Source organism: Trachypithecus francoisi, unplaced genomic scaffold (assembly GCF_009764315.1).
Source record: "Trachypithecus francoisi isolate TF-2019V2 unplaced genomic scaffold, Tfra_2.0 Lachesis_group2, whole genome shotgun sequence".
In the NCBI taxonomy this organism is placed as follows: domain Eukaryota; kingdom Metazoa; phylum Chordata; class Mammalia; order Primates; family Cercopithecidae; genus Trachypithecus; species Trachypithecus francoisi.
This window is the reverse complement of record NW_022681465.1, coordinates 33894493-33914371: the sequence shown is the minus strand read 5'-3', so window position 1 is coordinate 33914371 and position 19879 is coordinate 33894493. Positions and strand designations below refer to the sequence as shown.

Below are 19879 nucleotides of genomic sequence, written 5' to 3'. Positions count from 1 at the left end.
GAAAACTACAAAGCACTGCTGAAAGAAATCATAGGTGACATAAATGAATAGAAGCACATTCCATGCTTATGAATGGATAGAATCAATATTGTGAAAATGACCATACTGCCAAAAGCAATCTATTAATTCAATGCAATTTCCATCAAAGTACCAACAGCATTTTTCACAGAACTAGAAAAAACAATCCTAAAATTCACATGGAACTGAAAAAGAGCCTGCATAGCCAAAGCAAGACTAAGGAAAAATAACAAATCTAGAGGCATCACACTACCTGACTTCAAAATATACTACAAGGTTATAGTCAGCAAAACAGCATGCTACTGGTATATAGACCAATGGGACAGAATAGAGAACCTATAAATAAAGCCAAATACTTGCAACCAACTGATCTTTGACAAAGCAAACAAAAACTTTAATTGGGGAAAGGACATCCTATTCAACAAATGGTGTTTGGATAATTGGCAAGCAACATATAGAAGAATGAAACTGGATCCTCATTGCCCACTTATACAAAAATCGACTCAAGTCTTACCTTATTGTCTTACCTTATACAAAAATCAACTCAAGATGGATCAAAGACTCAAATTTAAGACCTGACATCATAAAAATTCTAGAAAATATCATAGAAACTCTTCTAGATATTGGCTTAGGCAAAGAGTTAATGAACAAGAATCCCAAAGCAAATCCCAAAAGCAAAAATAAAGATGAGACCTAATTAAACAGAAAAGCTTCTGCAGAGCAAAAGAAATAATCAGCAGAGAAAACAGACAACCCACCTTGTGGGAGAAAATATTTGCAAACTATGCATGTGACAGAGGACTAATATCCAGAATCAACTAGGAATTCAAACAAATCAGCAAGAAAAAAAAATCCCATCAAAAAGTGGGCAAAAGACATCAAGAGACAATTCTCTAAAGACAATACATAAATGCCCAACAAAATATGAAAAAATGCTCAATATCACTAATTACCAAGGAAAGACAAGTTAAAACCACAATGAGATACTACCTTACTCCTGCAAGAATGCCCATAATTAAAAAATAAAAATTAGTAGATGTTGGTGTGGATGTGGTGAGAAAGGAATACTTTTACACTGCTGGTGGAAATGTAAACTAGTACGATCACTGTGGAAAACAGTATGGAGATTTCTTAAAGAACTGAAAGTAGAACTACCATTTGATCAAACAATATCACTGCTGGGTATCCACCCAGAACAAAATAAGTCATTATATGAAAAAGACCCTTGCACATACATGTCTATAGTAGCACAACTTGCAATTGCAAAAATATGGAACCAGCCTAAAAGCCCATCAACAAATGAGTGGATAAAGAAAATGTGGTATATATACATCATGGAATACTACTCCGCCATAAAAAGGAACAAAATAGTCCGGGCACGGTGGCTCACCTGTAACCCCAGCACTTTGGGAGGCCGAGGCAGGAGGATCACCTGAGCTCGGGAGTTCAAGACCAGCCTGACCAACGTGGAGAAACCCCATCTCTACTAAAAATACAAAATTATCCGGGCGTGGTGGCACATGCCCGTAATCGCAGTTACTCGAGAGGCTGAGGCAGGAGAATTGCGTAAACCCGGGAGGCGGAGGTTACAGTGAGTTGAGATCGTGCCATTGCACTACCGCCTGGGCGACAAGAGCAAAATTCAGTCTCAAAAAAAAAAACAAAAACAAAAACAAAAAAAAGGAACAAAATAATGGCATTTGCAGCAACTGGACGGAATTGGGCATGTTCTCACTCATTAGTGGGAGCTAAGCTATGAGGATGTAAAGGCGTAAGAAGAAATGTAATGGCCTTGAGGGACTTGCAGGGAACGGCAGGATGGGGGGTGAGGGATAATAGACTACACATTGAGTACAGTGCACACTTCTTAGGTGGTGGGTGCACCAAAATCTCAGAAATAACCGCTAAAGAACTTATTCACCTAACACCTGTTCCCCCAAAACTATCGAAATAAAAAAAAAAAGAACTTCTTAAGAAAGAAAGAACATTCAAAGTTTATGGAAAGAAAAATATTGATATATTTGATGATATAAAAACTTTTAAAGTTTGTTTAATATACCATATACAAAGTTTAAGGACAGATTGGGAGAAATTATTTGTCATAGGTCTAGCAAACAATTAATATCCATAATAAGTGAAGAATTTTTATAAATCTATAAGAAATAATGAACCAATATAAAAATAAGACAGGATATAAGCAGTAATTTCAAAAAAATACAGAAGGCTAGCATACATACTGAGTTCTAATAATACATTCCTTTGAGTAATTTAATAAAAGAGACTATTTAAGTGACATAAGGAAAGTTTAAATCTGAATAGGAAGAGATGGTATCCTGGGTCTCGCAACAGAAGGCAGCCATTACCACCTGAAAAGGTGCCTGAAGAGGCAAGAGGAGACAGAAGTGAAGTGAACTCTATAGGTGATTGTATCAGAGGGTCATAAGACAAATGTAGCCTTTATTAAAGAGACACCACCAAGCCATTGAGATTCATCAGGAAAGGAGAGGAAAGAATAAATATCCAGATTTAAGTTTCCTCATGCTCTCAGATCTCTTGCCAGTGCTCTTCACAAGCCAAGCCTAAAACTAAGCTAGATTGTAAAGGAGACCAATAATGTCGTCTATAATAGGTCAGCCTCTTTAGGTACAGAGCAGAGTGGAGAAAAGTAGAGAGTGGAACTATAGCAGCAAACTGATGGTATCACTTTTGTACCTCAGAATCTATTAGTGCTCTTTGCTGGAAAAAACAAAATTCTTGGGTGAGAAAATTCTTGAGATAACTACACCAAATCCTGTTAGCTATTATACAATTATGGCATTATAACAATTCAAATATATTTACAACTGAAAACTAAAACATTATTATAGAAGACATTGTTAGTGTCCCATTTGTATTATGTCACCTAGGCATTCACCACTCCCATATATAGCAAATGAATAACTTTGAATAGCAGGAACTCTATGCTTGGCCCAGTTCTCAGAGAGCAGATCAGAAATCCTAGGGCTGAATATTAACTCCAGGAGCGTCGCTTGACCAACAATTTCCAGGAGTTAGTGGAGATATATATATATATATATATATATATATATATATATATATATATCTGGGATAACTCTTATCTTACACTGTCCACCAGAGTTCTCCAGTGGGATTGAGTCCTAGTTGCCCCAAACAGTAAATTGCTCAATATAACGAACACTTTATTGTCTTCTTTAACTTCCTGTGCTTATTTCCACACTACCCTATCATGCTTCCTAGTATCATTTCTCAAATTAATAGTGTGCCCTCACGTATTTATCTCAAATTATTTGTCTCAAGTACGTTGAGAGAAAGGTATTATGTCTAAAATAGTTACCATTACCAGGGCTCATCATATAACCTAGAAAAATAAAAATTAGAAGAAAATTACCAAAAAAACCTAGTTGCTACTGTCCCTGCATCATTAGTAGTGACAAGGTCTGAGGTTACCATCACATCTTCCTTTGTTCACCATCTATTTTATGAATACCTTACCCTCAACTAGTACCTTGGTTGGAAAGAATACTTCAACTGGTGAGGTGACCCTAACTATCATTCCTATAGGATCTGAGCCTTTGTGGTATTTTCTTTAATGACTTGAGGCAGTTATTCATTAAAAAGAACTACTGGACAATGTGAATACTAAAAATCAAATAAATCCCCTGGATTTCAAACAAAGTCATGCCTGTCTCTGCTATTATATAGCAGAAACCCATTCCTCCCCAACCAGTAACTCAGAATATTTGTATTAGTTAGTACTGTGATTCTCTTTTTTCTTTTTAACTTTTATTTTAAGTTCATGGGTATAAGTGCAGGATGTGAAGGTTTGTTAAATAAGTAAATGTGTGTCGGGGGGGGGTTGTTTTACAGATTATTTCATCAACCAGCTATTAAGTCTAGTATCAATTAGATACTTTTTCTGATCCTCTTCCTCCCCCTACCCTCTGCCCTCCAGTGGGCCCCAGCTGTTTTTCCCATCTATGTATCTATGTGTTCTTGTAATTTAGCTCCCAGTTGTAAGAGAGAAAATATGGTATTTGGTTTTCTATTCCTGCATTAGTTTACTAAGGATGATGGCCTCCAGCTCCATTCATATCCCTCCAAAGGACACAATCTCATTCCTTTTTATGGCTGCATAGTATTCCATGGTGTATATTTACCACATTTTCTTTGTCTAGTCTATCATTGATGGGCATTTAGATCAATTCTATTTGTTTGCTATTGTGAATAATGCTGCAATGAACATACATATGCATGTGTCTTTCTAATTGGATGATGTTTATCTTTGGGTATATACCCAGTAATAGGATTGCTAGGTTGAATGGTATTTCAGTCTCTAGGTCTTTGAGGAATTACTGCACTGTCTTCCACAATGGTTGAACTAATTTATACTCCCACCAAGAGTGTAAAAGAGTTCCTTTTTCTCCACAGCCTCACCATCATCTGTAATTTTTTGACTTCTTAATAGCCATTGTGACTTATGTGAGATAGTACCTCATTGTGGTTTTGATTTGCGTTTCTCTAATGATTAGTGATGTTGAGACTTTTTTCATATGATTGTGGGCCACATGTAAGTCTTCTTTTGAGAAGTGTCTGTTCATGTCCTTTGCCCACTTTTTAATGGAGTTGTTTTTTTTTTTTTTCTTGTAAATTTATATTCCTTATCAATGCTGGATATTATTAGACTTTGGTCAGATGCATAGTTTGTCAAAATTTTCTCCCATTCTGTAGGTTGCCTGTTTACTCTGTTGATAGTTTCTTTGGCTGTTCAGTAGTTCTTTAGTTTAATTAGATCTCAATCATCAATTTTTGCTTTTATTGCAATTGTTTTGGTGTCTTCATCATGAAATCTTTGCCCATGCCTATTCCTGAATGGTACAGCCTAGGTTTTCTTCTAGGGTTTTTATAGCTTTGGGTTTTACATTTAAGTCTTTAATCTATCTTGAGTTGATTTTTGTATATTGTGATTTTTTGCATATGGTGTATATGAAGTTCTGATTCCTTTGTAAACCTCGTCTTTACCAAAAATACAAAAACATTATCCTGGTATGATGATGCATGCCTGTAATCCCAGCTATTCTACAGGTGGGAAGATCACCTGAGTCCAGGAATCGAGGCTTTAGTGAGTTGTGATTACACCACTGCACTTCAGCCTGGGTGAGAATCTCTTAAAAAAAATAACAAAACTCGTGGCAGGCAAGAGATCTTTTGCAGGGGACCTTCCATTTATAAAACCATCAAATCTCATGAGACTTATTCACTACATACGAGTACAGTATGCGGAAAATTGCCCCTACAATTCAATTATCTCCACTTGGCCCCACCCTCACCATGTGGGGATTATTACAATTGAAGGTGAGATTTGGGTAAGGACACAGCCAAACCATATCAGTGTCCTTGAATGTTCTTTTGTACTTGTGTGGTATCAGTAGTAATATCTCCCATTTCATTTCTAATTGAGGTTATTTGAATCATCTTTCTTTCCTGGTTAATCTCACTAATGGTCTATATATTTTGTTTATCTTTTCAAAGAACCAGCTTTGTGTTTCATTTATCTTTTGTATTTTTTGTTTCAATTTCATTTAGTTCTGCTCTGATCTTTGTTATTTCTTTACTTCTGATTTTGTGTTTGATTCATTCTTGTTTCTCTAGTTCCTTGAAGTGTGACCTTAAATGGTCTAATCATGCTCTTTCAGAGTTTTTTATGTAGGCATTTAATGCTATAAACTTTCCTTTTAGCCTTGCTTTTGCTCTATCCCAGGGGTTTTGATAGGTTTGTATCACTATTATTGTTCAGTTCAAAGAAATGTTTAATTTTCACATTGATTTCATTATTGATCCAGTAATCATTCAGGAGCAGGTTGTTTAATTTCCATGTATTTGCATGGTTTTGAGGCTTCCTTTTGGAGTAGATTTCCAATTTTATTCCACTGTGGTCTGAGAGGATACTTGATATGATGTCGATTGTCTTAAATTTATCGAGACATATTTTATGGCCTATCATACAGTCTATCTTGGAGAATGTTTCATGTGTTGATGAAAATAATATATCTGCAGTTGTTGGGTAGAATGTTCTGTAAATATCTGTTAAGTTCATTTGTTCTAGGGTATATCTTAAGTCCATTGTTTCTTTGTTGACTTTCTGTCTTGATGACCTATCTAGCACTGTCAGTGGAGTATTGAAGCCCCACTATTATTGTGTTGTCATCTATCTCATTTCTTACATCGAGTAGTAATTATTTTAAAAGTTTAGGAGCTCCAGCATTAAGTGCATATATATTTAGGATTGTGACATTTTCCTGTTGAACTAGACTTTTTATCATTTTATAATATCCCTCTTTTTCTTTTTTAACTGTTGTTGCTTTAAAGTCTTTTTGTCTTTTGTCTGATATAAGCTACTCCTGCTCACTTTTAGTTACCATTTGCATGGAATATCTTTTTTTACCCTTTCACTTTAAGTTTATGTGAGTCCTTATGTATTATGTGAGTCTCTTGAAGACAGCAGGTACTTGGTTTTCTTCTAGGGATTTTATGGTTTCAGGTCTTACGTTTAAGTCTTTAATCCATCTTGAGTTAATTTTTGTATAAGGTGCAAGGAAAAGATCCAGTTTCAGCTTTCTACATATGGCTAGCCAGTTTTCCCAGCACCATTTATTAAATAGGAAATCCTTTCCCCATTGCTTGTTTTTATCAGGTTTGTCAAAGATCAGATGGTTGTAGATGTGTGGTGTTATTTCTGAGGCCTCTGTTCTGTTCCATTGTACTATGTGTCTGTCTTGGTACCAGTACCATGCTGTTTTGGTTACTGTGGCCTTGTTGTATAGTTTGAAGTCAGGTAGCTTGATGCCTCCAGCTTTGTTCTTTTGGCTTAGGATTGCCTTGCCTGTGCAGGCTTCTTTTTTGGTTTCACATGAAGTTTAAAGTAGTTTTTTCCAATTCTGTGAAGAAAGTCATTGGTAGCTTGATGGGGATGGCATTGAATCTATAAATTACCTTGGGCAGTATGTCCATTTTCACGATATTGATTCTTCGTATCCATGAGCATGGAATATTCTTCCATTTGTTTGTGTCCTTTTTTATTTTGTTGAACAGTGGTTTGTAGTTCTCCTTGAAGAGGTCCTTCACATCCCTTGTAAGTTGGATTCCTAGGTATTTTATTCTCTTTGTAGTAATTGTGAATGGGAGTTCACTCATGATTTTGCTGTCTGTCTGTTCTTGGTGTATAGGAATGCTTGTGATTTTTGCACATTGATTTTGTATCCTGAGACTTTGCTGAAGTTGCTTATCAGCTTAAGGAGATTTGGGGCTGAAATGATGGGTTTTCTAAGTATACAATCATGTCATCTGCAAACAGGGACAATTAGACTTCCTCTTTTCCTAATTGGATACCCTTTATTTCTTTCTCTTGCCTGATTGCCCTGGCCAGAACTTCCAATACTATGTTGAATAGGAGTGGTGAGAGAGGGCATCCTTGTCTTGTGCCAGTTTTCAAAGGGAATGCTTCCAGGTTTTGCCCATTCAGTATGATATTGGCTGTGGGTTTGTCATCAATAGTTATTTTGAGATACGTTCCATCAATCCCTAGTTTATTGAGAGCTTTTAGCATGAAAGGCTGTTGAATTTTGTCGAAGGTCTTTTCTGCATCTATTGAGATAATCGTGGTTTTTGTCATCGGTTCTGTTTATGTGATGGATTTTGTTTATTGATTTGCATATGTTGAACCAGCCTTGCATCCCAGGGATGAAGCCAACTTGATCATGGTGGATAAGCTTTTTGATGAACTGCTGGATTTGGTTTGCCAGTATTTTCTTGAGGATTTTCGCATTGATGTTCATCAGGGATATTGGCCTAAAATTCTCTTTTTTTGTTATGTCTCTGCCAGGCTTTGGTATCAGGATGATGCTTGCCTCATAAAATGAGTTAGGGAGGATTCCCTCCCCCTTTCTATTGTTTGGAATAGTTTCAGAAGGAATGGTACCAGCTCTTCTTTGTACCTCTGGTAGAATTCAGTTGTCAGTCTGTCTGGTTCTGGACTTTTTTTCGTTGGCAGGCTATTAAATATTGCCTCAATTTCAGAGCCTGTTACTGGTCTATTCCGAGATTCAACTTCTTCCTGGTTTAGTCTTGGGAAGGTCTATGTGTCCCGGAATTTATCCATTTCTTCTAGATTTTCTAGTTTATTTGCATAGAGGAGTTTATAGTATTCTCTGATGGTAGTTTATATTTCTGTGGGATCAGTGGTGATATCCCCTTTATCATTTTTTATTGTGTGTATTTGATTCTTCTCTCTTTTCTTCTTTATTAGTCTTACTAGCAGTCTATCTATTTTGCTACTCTTTTCAAAAAACCATCTCCTGGATTCACTAATTTTTTGAAGGATTTTTTGTCTCATGGAGTGTTCCCTTGAGCAGGAGATGTGGTGCTCTCCTGCTTTCCCTAGCGATGGGGCTTCCTGAAAGCTGTATTGTAGCGATTATCATTTCTCTTCTGGTCTAGCTACCCAGTGGAACTACCAGGCTTCAGGCTGGTACTGGGGAGTGTCTCTAAAGATTCTATAATGTGATTTTCTTAAGGCCTCTCAGCCGTGGAATCTGGCACCTGTTCTGGTGGAGGTAGCAGGGGAATGCAGTGGACTCTGTTAAGGTCCTTGGTTGTGGTTTTGTTTAGTGCACCAGTTTTCTCCATTGTCGTTTGTGCTTGTAATAAAGGTGTCATGTGGAGAGACTCAGGACCTCTGTTAGCCAGGATGTTATAGGCAGTGGAGTTAGCTGTTGTTGTCTCCTTTCTTGGGGCATGGTTGTTCTTTCATGAGTTGTTGTAATGATTTCTCCATGGTCATTTTTCACATGAGCCCATTAATGAAGACCTAGGTTGGTTTTTAAAAAAGAGACGGAGGCTCACTGACATTAACAGGATTGGTCATATTGTTCAACTGACTTGAGAACCTTCCAAAGTAAATCCCTTCTTCATGTGCCCCTTCAGAGAGGTTCAATCACATGTTCTTCTTATCACGTATTTTCCAGTCTTGCTCTAAGTCTCTAACTACCCAAAGAAGCTGAATATAAATCATTAGATATTTATACCTCAGGCCATCTCTCCTATATTAAGTGGACAACCTTAATACAGGACAGCCTGAAGTTCTAACTGCTAGAAGGATTTCCTGTATCTTAAGGTCACTGTTTAGTGAAGCCATAATGGAGCGGCCATTCCTTTCTGAACATTCACACCCTTAAATGTTTCCTTTTCTCTGGAAATATTCTCTAGCATTTTTAAAATAACCCATACAACCCAGAATTTTTTAAAATTACTTTTGTCATTTGAATTAAGTGCTATGCCCACTTAATTTCCTAAAGCCTTAATCCCAATCCACAACCTGTGATAATTTTAATAACTATGTCCAATTTATCACTAGCAAGAATATCTGTGCACACAAACATTCAACATAGTTCTGGAACCCTATTGCTACTTCTGATACTACTTCTAATATCACTCAGAATCCTGGTAGAAAATGTATACTTAACTCACACTAGATCATTTGAAGAGGGATAAGGGAAATATTTTTAGTAATGTGGGCAGACTTCAGGGAAAATAACAAGGCATAGTATAACATTCTGGGGCTAGCAATAGTAGCAACCTCTTATCACAGCCCTGAATGTCATTGGAACAGTGCTTAATAAATGTTGAGAGTATCCTGCTGATAGCCATGACCTTTAGAAGAGAAATACAACCAATCTAGGTACAAGCCTTCAGGAAGAACCTGAAAGAATAAATGCCGTAATCTTAAGCTTCCCCTGCCTTCTTATCTGCCAGTGACTCTCAGTGGCAAAACCTAAGTGAAATCTAGAGTACAGAGGAATACAGGCTGTCAATACAGGTCAGCCTCCCTGAGCAGAGGAGGATGGAGAAGATGTTAGAAAGACGAAGAGTAAATTTAGAGAGGCAAACAAAATATATTCAGAACACAGCTTATTCCCTGAAAACTTATCTGTTCCCTTTTATGGTATTTGTCTGGTAGTTACCAAAAATTTATACTAGCTAGGTAAGAACCCAAGTGAGTTGCCAGGGGACCTAGCAGGATAGTTTCCAGGTAATATCTGTAGCAATAAACAACCATGGAACCATTCTTTGGTATCTCAGTTTCTACTAGTTCTTCCTTCATATGAACTCAGAATTTCAGAAATGAAAGGTTCACTTCTCTATTTTCTTAAAGTGGTAGGTATAGTTCCTTAATTAACTCCATCATCTCAAAAAGAGAACAAGAAAAGTTGAAGAGGAGGTAACTGATGGTACTAGTTCCCAATATATAATTAAAACACAGTTTTAAAATATATATTTATAAAACTGTTGAAAGGAAATAGCAGAGATTACAGCAGAATTACTGTAAATGAAACAGAGCCTGGGAAAACCATAGAGAAAATAAACAAAACAAAGAGATAGTTTTTTAAAAGAGATTAACAAAATTGACAAACCTTGGCCAGAGAAATTAAGAAAAAGGAAATAAGACTCAAATAACAAAAATCAGAAATGAGTGGAAGACTTTACAACTAAATGCCACAGAAATAAGAAGAATCACAAGAAACTACTATGAATAATTATATCCCAACAAATTAGATAACTTAGAAGACATGGATACATTTCTAGAAACATTCAATCTACCAACAAAATGACAAAGAAATAAAATATCTGAACAGACCTGTAACTAGTAAGGTGATTGAATCAACTGTCAAAAACCTCCTAAAAAAGGAAAGCCCAGGGCCATATAGCTTCACTGGAGAACCGTACCAAATATTTCAATAAGCATTAACAATAATCCTCCTCAAAATCCTCCAAGTAATTGAAGAGGAGGGAACATTTCAAATTCTTTCTATGTGGCAAACCTACTCTAATACTAAACCTAGAAAAAGATACTACAAGAAAACTACAGACTAATACCTCTGATGAATACTGATGAAAAAAATTCTAATCAAAACACAAGCAAATTGAATGTAACAGCATATTAAATGGATTATACATCATAATCAAGTGGGATTTATTCCTGGAATATAAAGATGGTTCAGCATATGAAAATAAATCAGTATAATACACCACATTAACATAATAGAGAAAAACCACATGATCATATTAATTGATTCAGAAAAAGCTTTTGACAAAATTCAATGCCCTTTTATGACAAAAACACTGAGAAAACTAGGAATACAAGGAAATTACACCTCAACCTAGTAAAGGTCTTATATTAAAAGCCTACAGTTAACATCATGCTCAATGGTGAAAACCAGCAAGTTTTCTAAGATCCAGAACAAATCCATAGTTTGTTCTCCCCATGTTCAACATAGTACTGGAAGGTCCTAGCCAGAAAAATTGGAGAAGAAAAAGAAATAAAAGGCATCCAAATTGGAGAGGAAGAAGTAAAATTATCTTTGTTCTCAGATGACATAATCTTATATATAGAAAACCCTAAGGATCATACATACATGCATACACATACCGTATGCCTAACTATTAGAACTACTAAATGAATTTAGTAAAGTTGCAGGATGCAATATCAACACACAAATATCAGTTGCATTTCCATACACTAACAATGAACAGTGTACAAGGAGAAAGACTTGCACATTGCAAACTATAAAACATTGCTGAAAAATAGTAAAGACACAAATAGATGTAAAGCTATCCCATGTTTATGGATTACACACGAGAGTTAATATTAATATTCTTAGAATTAGAATATTGTTAAAATGCTTATACAGCCCAAAATGAAACACAGATTTAATGCAATCCCTATCAAAATTCCAATGGCATTTTTTACAAAAATAAGAAAAATTCATGTGGAATCAGAAAAGACCCTGAACAGCCAAATCAGTCTTGAAAAAGAAAAACAAAGTTGGAGGCATAACACTTCCTGATTTCAAATATATTGCAAAGCTACAGTCCTCAAAACAGTAGGGTACTGGTATAAAGACCGACACATAGACAAATGAAATAGAACAGAGAACCCAGAAATAACCCCTCATATATATGGTCAAATGATCTTTGACAAGGGTGCCAACGCTATGCAATGTGCAAAGAATTGTCTTCAAAAAACAATGCTGGGAAAACTGGATATCCACATGCAGAAGAATAAAGTTGGACCCTTACCTTATACCATATACAAAAATTAACTCAAAATGGATTAGACATCTAAACACAAGGCCTGAAACCATAAAATTCTTAGAGGAAAGCATAGGGAGAATGCTTCGTGACATTGGATTTGACGATTATTTTTAGGATATTACACCAAAAGCCTAGGCAGCAAACCAAAAACAGACGAATGCACTACACAGAACTTAAAAACTTTTTTGCAGTAAAGGAAACAATTGGTGAAGTGAAAAGGCAACCTGCAGAATGGCAGAAAACATTTGCAAACCATGTATATGCAGAATATATAAAGAACTTCAGCCCAACAGCAACAAAAAAGCAAGCTGAATTAAAAATGGCCAAAGGACTTGGATTGATAAAAGAAGGTATACAAATGGTCAAGAAGCATTGAAAAGATACTCAACACCACTAATAATCAGGGAAATGCAAATCAAAACCATAATAAGGTATCACCTTGGATCCATTAGGATGGTCACTATCAGAAAAACAAACAAACAGAAAAAACAAGTATTGGTGAGGATGTGGAGAAATTGGAACCCTGTGCACTGCAGGAATGTAAAACGGTGCCGTTTTTATAAAAAACAGTATAAAAGTTTTTCAAAAAATAAAATTGGAAAAATAGACTTACTTTATGATCTAGCAATCCAATTTCTGAGTATATATACAAAAGAATTGACAACAGGATATCTGTGGGATATTTGTACACCTGTATTAATTGCAGCATTATTCACAATAGTAAAGAGCTGGAAGCAACTTCAATGTCCATTGAAAAATGAATGAATAAAGCCAATGTGGTATGTACAATAATACTGTGGAGTATTATTCAGCCTTAAATTAAGAAGGATATCCTGTTATATGCTACAACATGCATGAAACTTCAAAATATTATTTAAAGTGAAATAAGTCAATCACAAAAAGACAAATACTGCATGATTCCAGTTTTATAAGGTGTCTAAAACAGTCAAACTCTCAGAAACAGAAAGTAAAACAATGACTGCATTTTTGCAAGATGCAGAAATTCTAGATATATATTGAAAAACAATGTGCACATAGTTAACAGTGCTGTACTATACACTTAAAAATGTTTAAGATATATATTTTAAATGTATTTATGTGTACAAATATGTGCATATAAGTCACATTTGCATATACTTCTTCTAAAACTATGGTTATTACAAATTAAATATGTGTGTTTATTTGTAAGCTATGGTAGCTATTTAGTAAATATTTTATACAATGTAAACAAAAGAAAGAAAAAATAATGCCTTACTTTGTTGCAGAAGTACTATTCTCAGGGACTTTAACTAGTGGTGCTCCTATCACATAACCCATACCATATCCAATCATTGACATACATTCTGCAATACCTGTAAAATAAACAATGAACATCAAGCAATTTCATAAGCCAGCTTTGTTATGATAAAAATGGACTGAAATTGATTATTTCTGAAAGCTTTTCATAGCATTCTGTGTTAGTCAGAGTTCTCCAGAGAAACAAAACCAGTAAAAGAGAGAGAAAAACAGTAATGGAAAACCAAACATCATTATGTTCTCACAAGTGGGAGCCATGCTTTGAGAATGCAAAAGCATAAGAATGATATAATGGACTTTGGGGACTCGGGGGTAATGATGAGAGGTGGGTGAGGGATAAAAGACTGCATATTGGGTATAATGTACACTGCTTGGGGGATAGGTGCATCAGAATCTCATAAATCATCATTAAAGAGCTTATCTATGTAACCAGATACCACCTGTTCCCCCTGAAACTACTGAAATTAAAAAAAAAAATTAAACACAAAAATAAAAATCACCTTCAAACAACAAAGAGAGAGAAAACAGAGAGATTCATTTTGAGGAATTGGTTCATACAAAATACAATTGTGAGGCCTAGCAAGTACCAAATTCGTAGGGCAGACCAGCAGGCTGGATGTTGCAGTTGATGTTACAGTCTTTAGGTAGAATTGCTTCTTCAGAAAACCTCAGTGTTTGCTCATAGAACCTTCAACTGATTGAATGAGGCCCACCCACATTATGAAATCAGTTTTGCTCAAATTCTGAGGATTGTAAATGTTCATCGCATCTAAAAACAACCATCACCAAAACATCTAGTGTTTGTCCATACAACCAGGTGTCATAACCTAACCAAGCAAACACATAAAACTAACCATCATACGTATTATCCAATGTATGTAGTAGAGAAACTCAGTATATAATTCATTATACCTTATTTAATATATATAGTTAGTGTAATATAAATAAAATATATTCACTATAACTAGAAATTCAAATGTCTTATTTTATTTAATTTGGGGTGCTCTAGCAAGGTGATACTTTAAAGTTATCATTACTTCTGCACCCTTCACCTTAGCTACCAGGATGTGTCAATATACCTTCACAATAAGTATATAAAAACAACTTTAAATTTATTTTCAAAAGTGATAGTTAGATAACCCTGTACAAATAGATGATCTACCAGGACCAGAATCTATTGCAATATAAGAGAGTATAGATTATTCTGAGATATAGCCAGGATTACTTCTTATGGGAGACAGTAGCATAGACATTGTAAATAGGGATAGTATGCTATTATTAAGTGTATATATATATATATGAATATACATATTATAAATGTGCATACACATATACATAAAGAGTATAATTTTTATTACTTAAGAAGGTATTTTTTGTTTTTTTGTTTGAGAGTCTTTCTCTGTCACCCAGGCAGCAGTGGTGCGATCTTGGCTCACTGCAATCTCAACCTCCTAGGTTTAAGCAAGTCTCCTGACTCAGCCTCCAGAGTAGCTGAGATTACAGGTGCTCGCCACCATACCTGGCTAATTTTTTTGTATTTTTAGTAGAGACAGGGTTTCACTATGTTGAGCAGGCTGGTTTTGAACTCCTGAACTAAAGTGATCTGCCTGCCTCAGCCTCTCAAAGTTCTAGGATTACAGACATGAACCACCATGCCTGGCCAAAAGTATGTATTTTTTCAATTGCTCTATGTATTTTTGGTGACATTCAGGTGACATGTCTAGAATCCCAAATCTCAAACAACTCCTCAGAATTATGTGAATCAATGTGATTTGGAGGTTTGGTATACTAGTTATTTATTACAATGTTATCATAAGGGCCAATAATACTTTTGTATCAGCTTAGATATGCATACCAAAATTCAAGGAAAATCAAAATGGGTCAATCATAATAGAGGAGGTAAAACTTGCCTACATAGATACCAGCTGAGTGTGTAGCAATGTTCTCATCAATAAAGGTTGTTCCAAGGATATAAAGAGGCATTCCTGCTATTCCCTGCATAGTTTGCCCAAGGGTGACGAAATACAGGTATTTTGATTGGAACGATGCATCACTGCTCTGGCAACCACTGACAACCTTTATTTCTGTGCAAATATCTTTTGAAAAGACAATGATTACATTTTTGTTAATTGAACTCAAACATAAAACAAATGTGCAGCATTCTTTATCAAATATTTTACAAGCTATTTCCAAAATTATGCTTTTTTCTTTTAGTTAACATTTCATTTACATTGAATGTAGTAGTACTGCAATCAATCATCACGTTCTCAAAAAATGCCATCACACAATTTGGACCAGACACAACACACACCTGTAGTACCAGCTACTCGGAAAGGTGAAGTGAGAGGATTGTGACAAGCCTGGGCAACATATTGTGACCGACCCCGTCTCCAAAATAAAAGATTAAAAAAAAGGAAGAAATTGTGTGGGAATCCTGCAAAAGATGCATATATTATAAACCAAAACAGAAATGTGCATGCATGATTGTATGTATGTGTGCACAGATATGTTTGTGTATTTATATATATGCATTTACACATACACATATTCCTCTTAAATTTGACATCTAGTTCCCTGACTTTTGACCCTAGGCTAAAAGTATTTCTAATGTTCTAGATTATCTGCATTATCAAAGAGTACCTTCTGAGTTTAGTTTTATGTTCACCTCTTTAACAATCTTTATATTCACTTTGTTTCACTCTGATTAAATAATTTCCCATTTTAGACCCACTAACTTTCAGAACATATGTTCATAAGGACAAGGCATTATACAGTGAACATTTCTTTCCATTAGAGTTAGTCATTATGTGATCATCCACTAGATTTTAATTTCTTTCAGGTCATAGTGTATTTCTTATACTTTTTTTTTATTTACATGGTTATATAACAATATTAAGTAAATGCTTGTGTAATTAAATTTGTTTGTAGATTGGTATATCCAGGCAATACTATTAGACTATATTGGCCATGGTCATTCGGGTTGACATTTAACAAAATGCTCTTAAAATAATATTGTGGAGGCAGGGCGCGGTGGCTCAAGCCTGTAATCCCAGCACTTTGGGAGGCTGAGACGGGTGGATCACGAGGTCAGGAGATCGAGACCATCCTGGCTAACACCGTGAAACCCTGTCTCTACTAAAAAATACAAAAAACTAGCCGGGCGAGGTGGCGGGCACCTGTACTCCCCAGCTACTCGGGAGGCTGAGGCAGGAGAATGGCATAAACCCCAGAGGCTGAGCTTGCAGTGAGCTGAGATCCGGCCACTGCACTCCAGCCTGGGCGATAGAGCAAGACTCCGTCTCAAAAAAAAAAAAAAAAAAAATTGTGGAAACACTATGAAAGTGTAGATTGCAATACAGTATACAAATGAAACTTTCAGCTGGTTTAGTATCCATGTGAAATGATTTTGACTCCATATAAAGTAGGAGGTAGTCTCTAGAACTGTCATTCAAATGCTGAAGGTTCAATTTTGTACAGACATATTAACTTGTGATATCAGTGTCTATGTGATATTTCCAACGCCCTGACCTCTTAGTTCCTTGAACGTTTTTCCTGTTATGCACTGTACTCCACCTACCTTAGCTAGTGATATGGTTTGGCTCTGTGTCCCCACCCTAATCTCATGTCGAATTGTAATTCCCAGTGTTGCAGGAGGGACCTGGTGGGAGGTGACTGGATCACGGGAGCAGATTTCCCCCTTGCTATTCTCATGATAGTGAGTGAGTTCTCATATGATTAGGTTGTTTGAAAGTGTGTAACACTCCCCACTTTGCTCGCTCTCTCCTGCTACAATGTGAAGATATGCTTGCTTCCCCTTCAACTTCCACTATCATTGTAAGTTTCTTGAGGCCTCCCCAGCCCTCTTGTACAGGCTGAAGAAGTGTGAGTCAATTAAATGTTCTTTCTTTATAAATTACCCAGTCTCAGGTAGTTCTTTATAGCAGACTGAGAACAGACAAAATACAGCTAGTCATTTAAAATGTCAAAAATAATAACTACAAACCTTTCCCAATGATAATTTCAAGCATCTACATTCTAACCACTCCTATCTTTCCACTCACTCTTTCTAGCAACCCAATTCCAACAATCCTTAAAAATTTGTCAGGGCGTATAATCCATTGATTCTGCTCCTTTTCACTATCCCGATGTCCCCTTCATGTCCTTACTCCTTTCACTATCATCTAAATACTTTTAATTACCTTGCTTTCTTTCAAATCATGCAACCCCATGGTCAAACTGCAACCGTACTCAAAATAACTCTGCTTCCCACTCCCTACCTGTACTTTTAAAGCTTGATATAGCTGCACAACCATGCAAATCCCACTTCAATTTCATGATTAATAAACTCAAGGAGGTCCTTCATGCTCCTGATAATCATAAAACATGCCCCTAATTGATTCACTCTTGCCTTCTCAAAGAAAATTCAAGTTGTTTATTTCCCTTCTCCTAGGAATCACAGTACTGAGCTTCCTACTGACCAACATCTGAAAATAAATGTTTTCTATCAATAGACTAAAACTAATCATTAACTTCCTCTATGATGACATGTATGTCCACTAGGATGCTACAGTTAGTTAATTAGCAAACTTGGTCACATAAATCAGTATGGATGACTGGATAGATATACAGACAAACAATTACCACAGTCTATTTTAAGTTCCTTGAGCCAAGATTTGAATGAATGTTGATTTGATATATGACAGTATATTTTAAAAACTTACCTTCAATTCCTACCTTACTTTTATTATTTTCTTCATTAATGAATGGAAGAGCACATAAAAGTGATCCAAGTCCTATGAAAAAGGAAGAAGCTACAAACCATATTACTTTTTTTCTGTCTCCATAGAATGCTATAAACACTGCTACCAGGCCAGATGAAATATCATAACTCAATTCCAATGCCAACTTTTCGGTGGTTTTCAGAGAATATTCCCTCTGAACATTGCCAATGCTGACATCTGTAAGACCAAACACCACACCTAAAATGTAAAAAGAAAAAGAGAAAGCAATGATATGCATTTTAAGAAGGCATTATTATGATTATTACAAAGCAAAAATTAAATTACATGATGTAAGTTTATTTTACATTATTCTGAATGTTTAAAAGCTATAAGCATGTAACAATTCCTTTTCTAAAACACAAATACGCCTTAACCTCTACAAAATATTCGCTAATTGAATTTTTGAAGCTATTTTTTAACTACTTCTATGAGTAATTTCCTAAAGAATAGTGATTGCTGTGCCATTGCACTTAGTACTGATCTTTATTTTAATGTATTGCATTTCACATTATAAAAAATTAAAAACTATTACTAATATAATATTTATCTACCATCTAGAATAGAAAATAAAACATTATCGAAATAGTTAAAGCCCAATGCATACTTCCCAAACTCATTTGTCTCCCTTCCCTCCATAATCAGTATCCTGTATTTAAAGTTTACCAGTTGTTAGCCTTTTTAACATTTTTGGCAATGCATATGTCCTTAGACAATATCAAGTATTGTTTTTCATGTTCTTGAATGTGAAATAAATGGTACCACATTATGTATATTTCTATCACTCAACATCCAACTAGGAAAAAAGTAATTATAATCACACTAAGAATTTGAAACAAAATTAATTGATGTAGGGATTGATTACAAAAGTAGTACATTAGTTAGAGTCCAAATGGTTACTAATCAAAATTCATGTTATCTATGCAACCAAAGTTACCGGTGTATAGGTTGCTGCTACTTTTGCTGCTGCTGCTGCTGCTGCTGATGTTAGAACTGTAATCACTACCTTTTTTTTTTTTTTTTGCAGGAAGCCGAGAGCCCACAGTCTTCCTATGACAAGGAGCTCAACTGCTGATTCTGGTACCCTTGCAGGTGCCAGAGCTCATGGACTCTATAGTACTGATAGCATCACATTTATTCCTGAGCATAAATCCAGGAGCCTTTAATCACCTAGCATTGCTCCTGATGCCAAAAACGCCACCAGAAACAGAAAGGAAAAGAAAGTCTTCCCTTTGCCCTTTTTCAAATCTACTGCCACAGATTCATTGGCAACATGTAAGTCAAAGTCAGCTGGGCCCCAGCAACTCTGGGAAGTGTAGTTTCAGACTTCCCATTCCCTTGCAAATAGGAGTGAGTAATGGAGTTCATGGCCAACAGACAAAGAACTTACAGAGTTTATCTTTTAGACTATTTGGTATACATTTTCACCTTTCCTCCCATATTTAAATTTTAATATCAAATAAGTAGCAATATCATCATGCTTCTGCCTAATGTATCACAATTATCATTTTACAGAGATGCTGTTACATTTTCCCCCCAAAAAGAGAGATACATAGTCTAATCAATCACCATATCTATCTCAGTGTAATGCTAATCCTTCAGTTTAATCACAAACCTGA

At 35.7% G+C, this 19879-nt stretch overlaps 1 protein-coding gene across 3 annotated transcripts in view; it reads right to left on the bottom strand.

The window, feature by feature from the left end:
- The window catches only part of SLCO6A1 (solute carrier organic anion transporter family member 6A1), a 113908-nt gene that overhangs the window by 82007 nt on the left and 12022 nt on the right, over nt 1–19879 (bottom strand). For all 3 annotated transcript variants that reach the window (XR_004429713.1, XM_033179024.1, XM_033179025.1), the window contains exons 2-4: nt 18204–18461; nt 15393–15578; nt 13442–13538 (exon numbers count right to left, since the gene is read on the bottom strand). Coding sequence is in view for 2 of the 3 variants with exons in the window: in XM_033179024.1 (XP_033034915.1) it covers nt 13442–13538; nt 15393–15578; nt 18204–18461 (541 nt within the window). In the remaining variant the exon portion in view is untranslated. The remainder of the gene's footprint in view (nt 1–13441; nt 13539–15392; nt 15579–18203; nt 18462–19879) is intronic.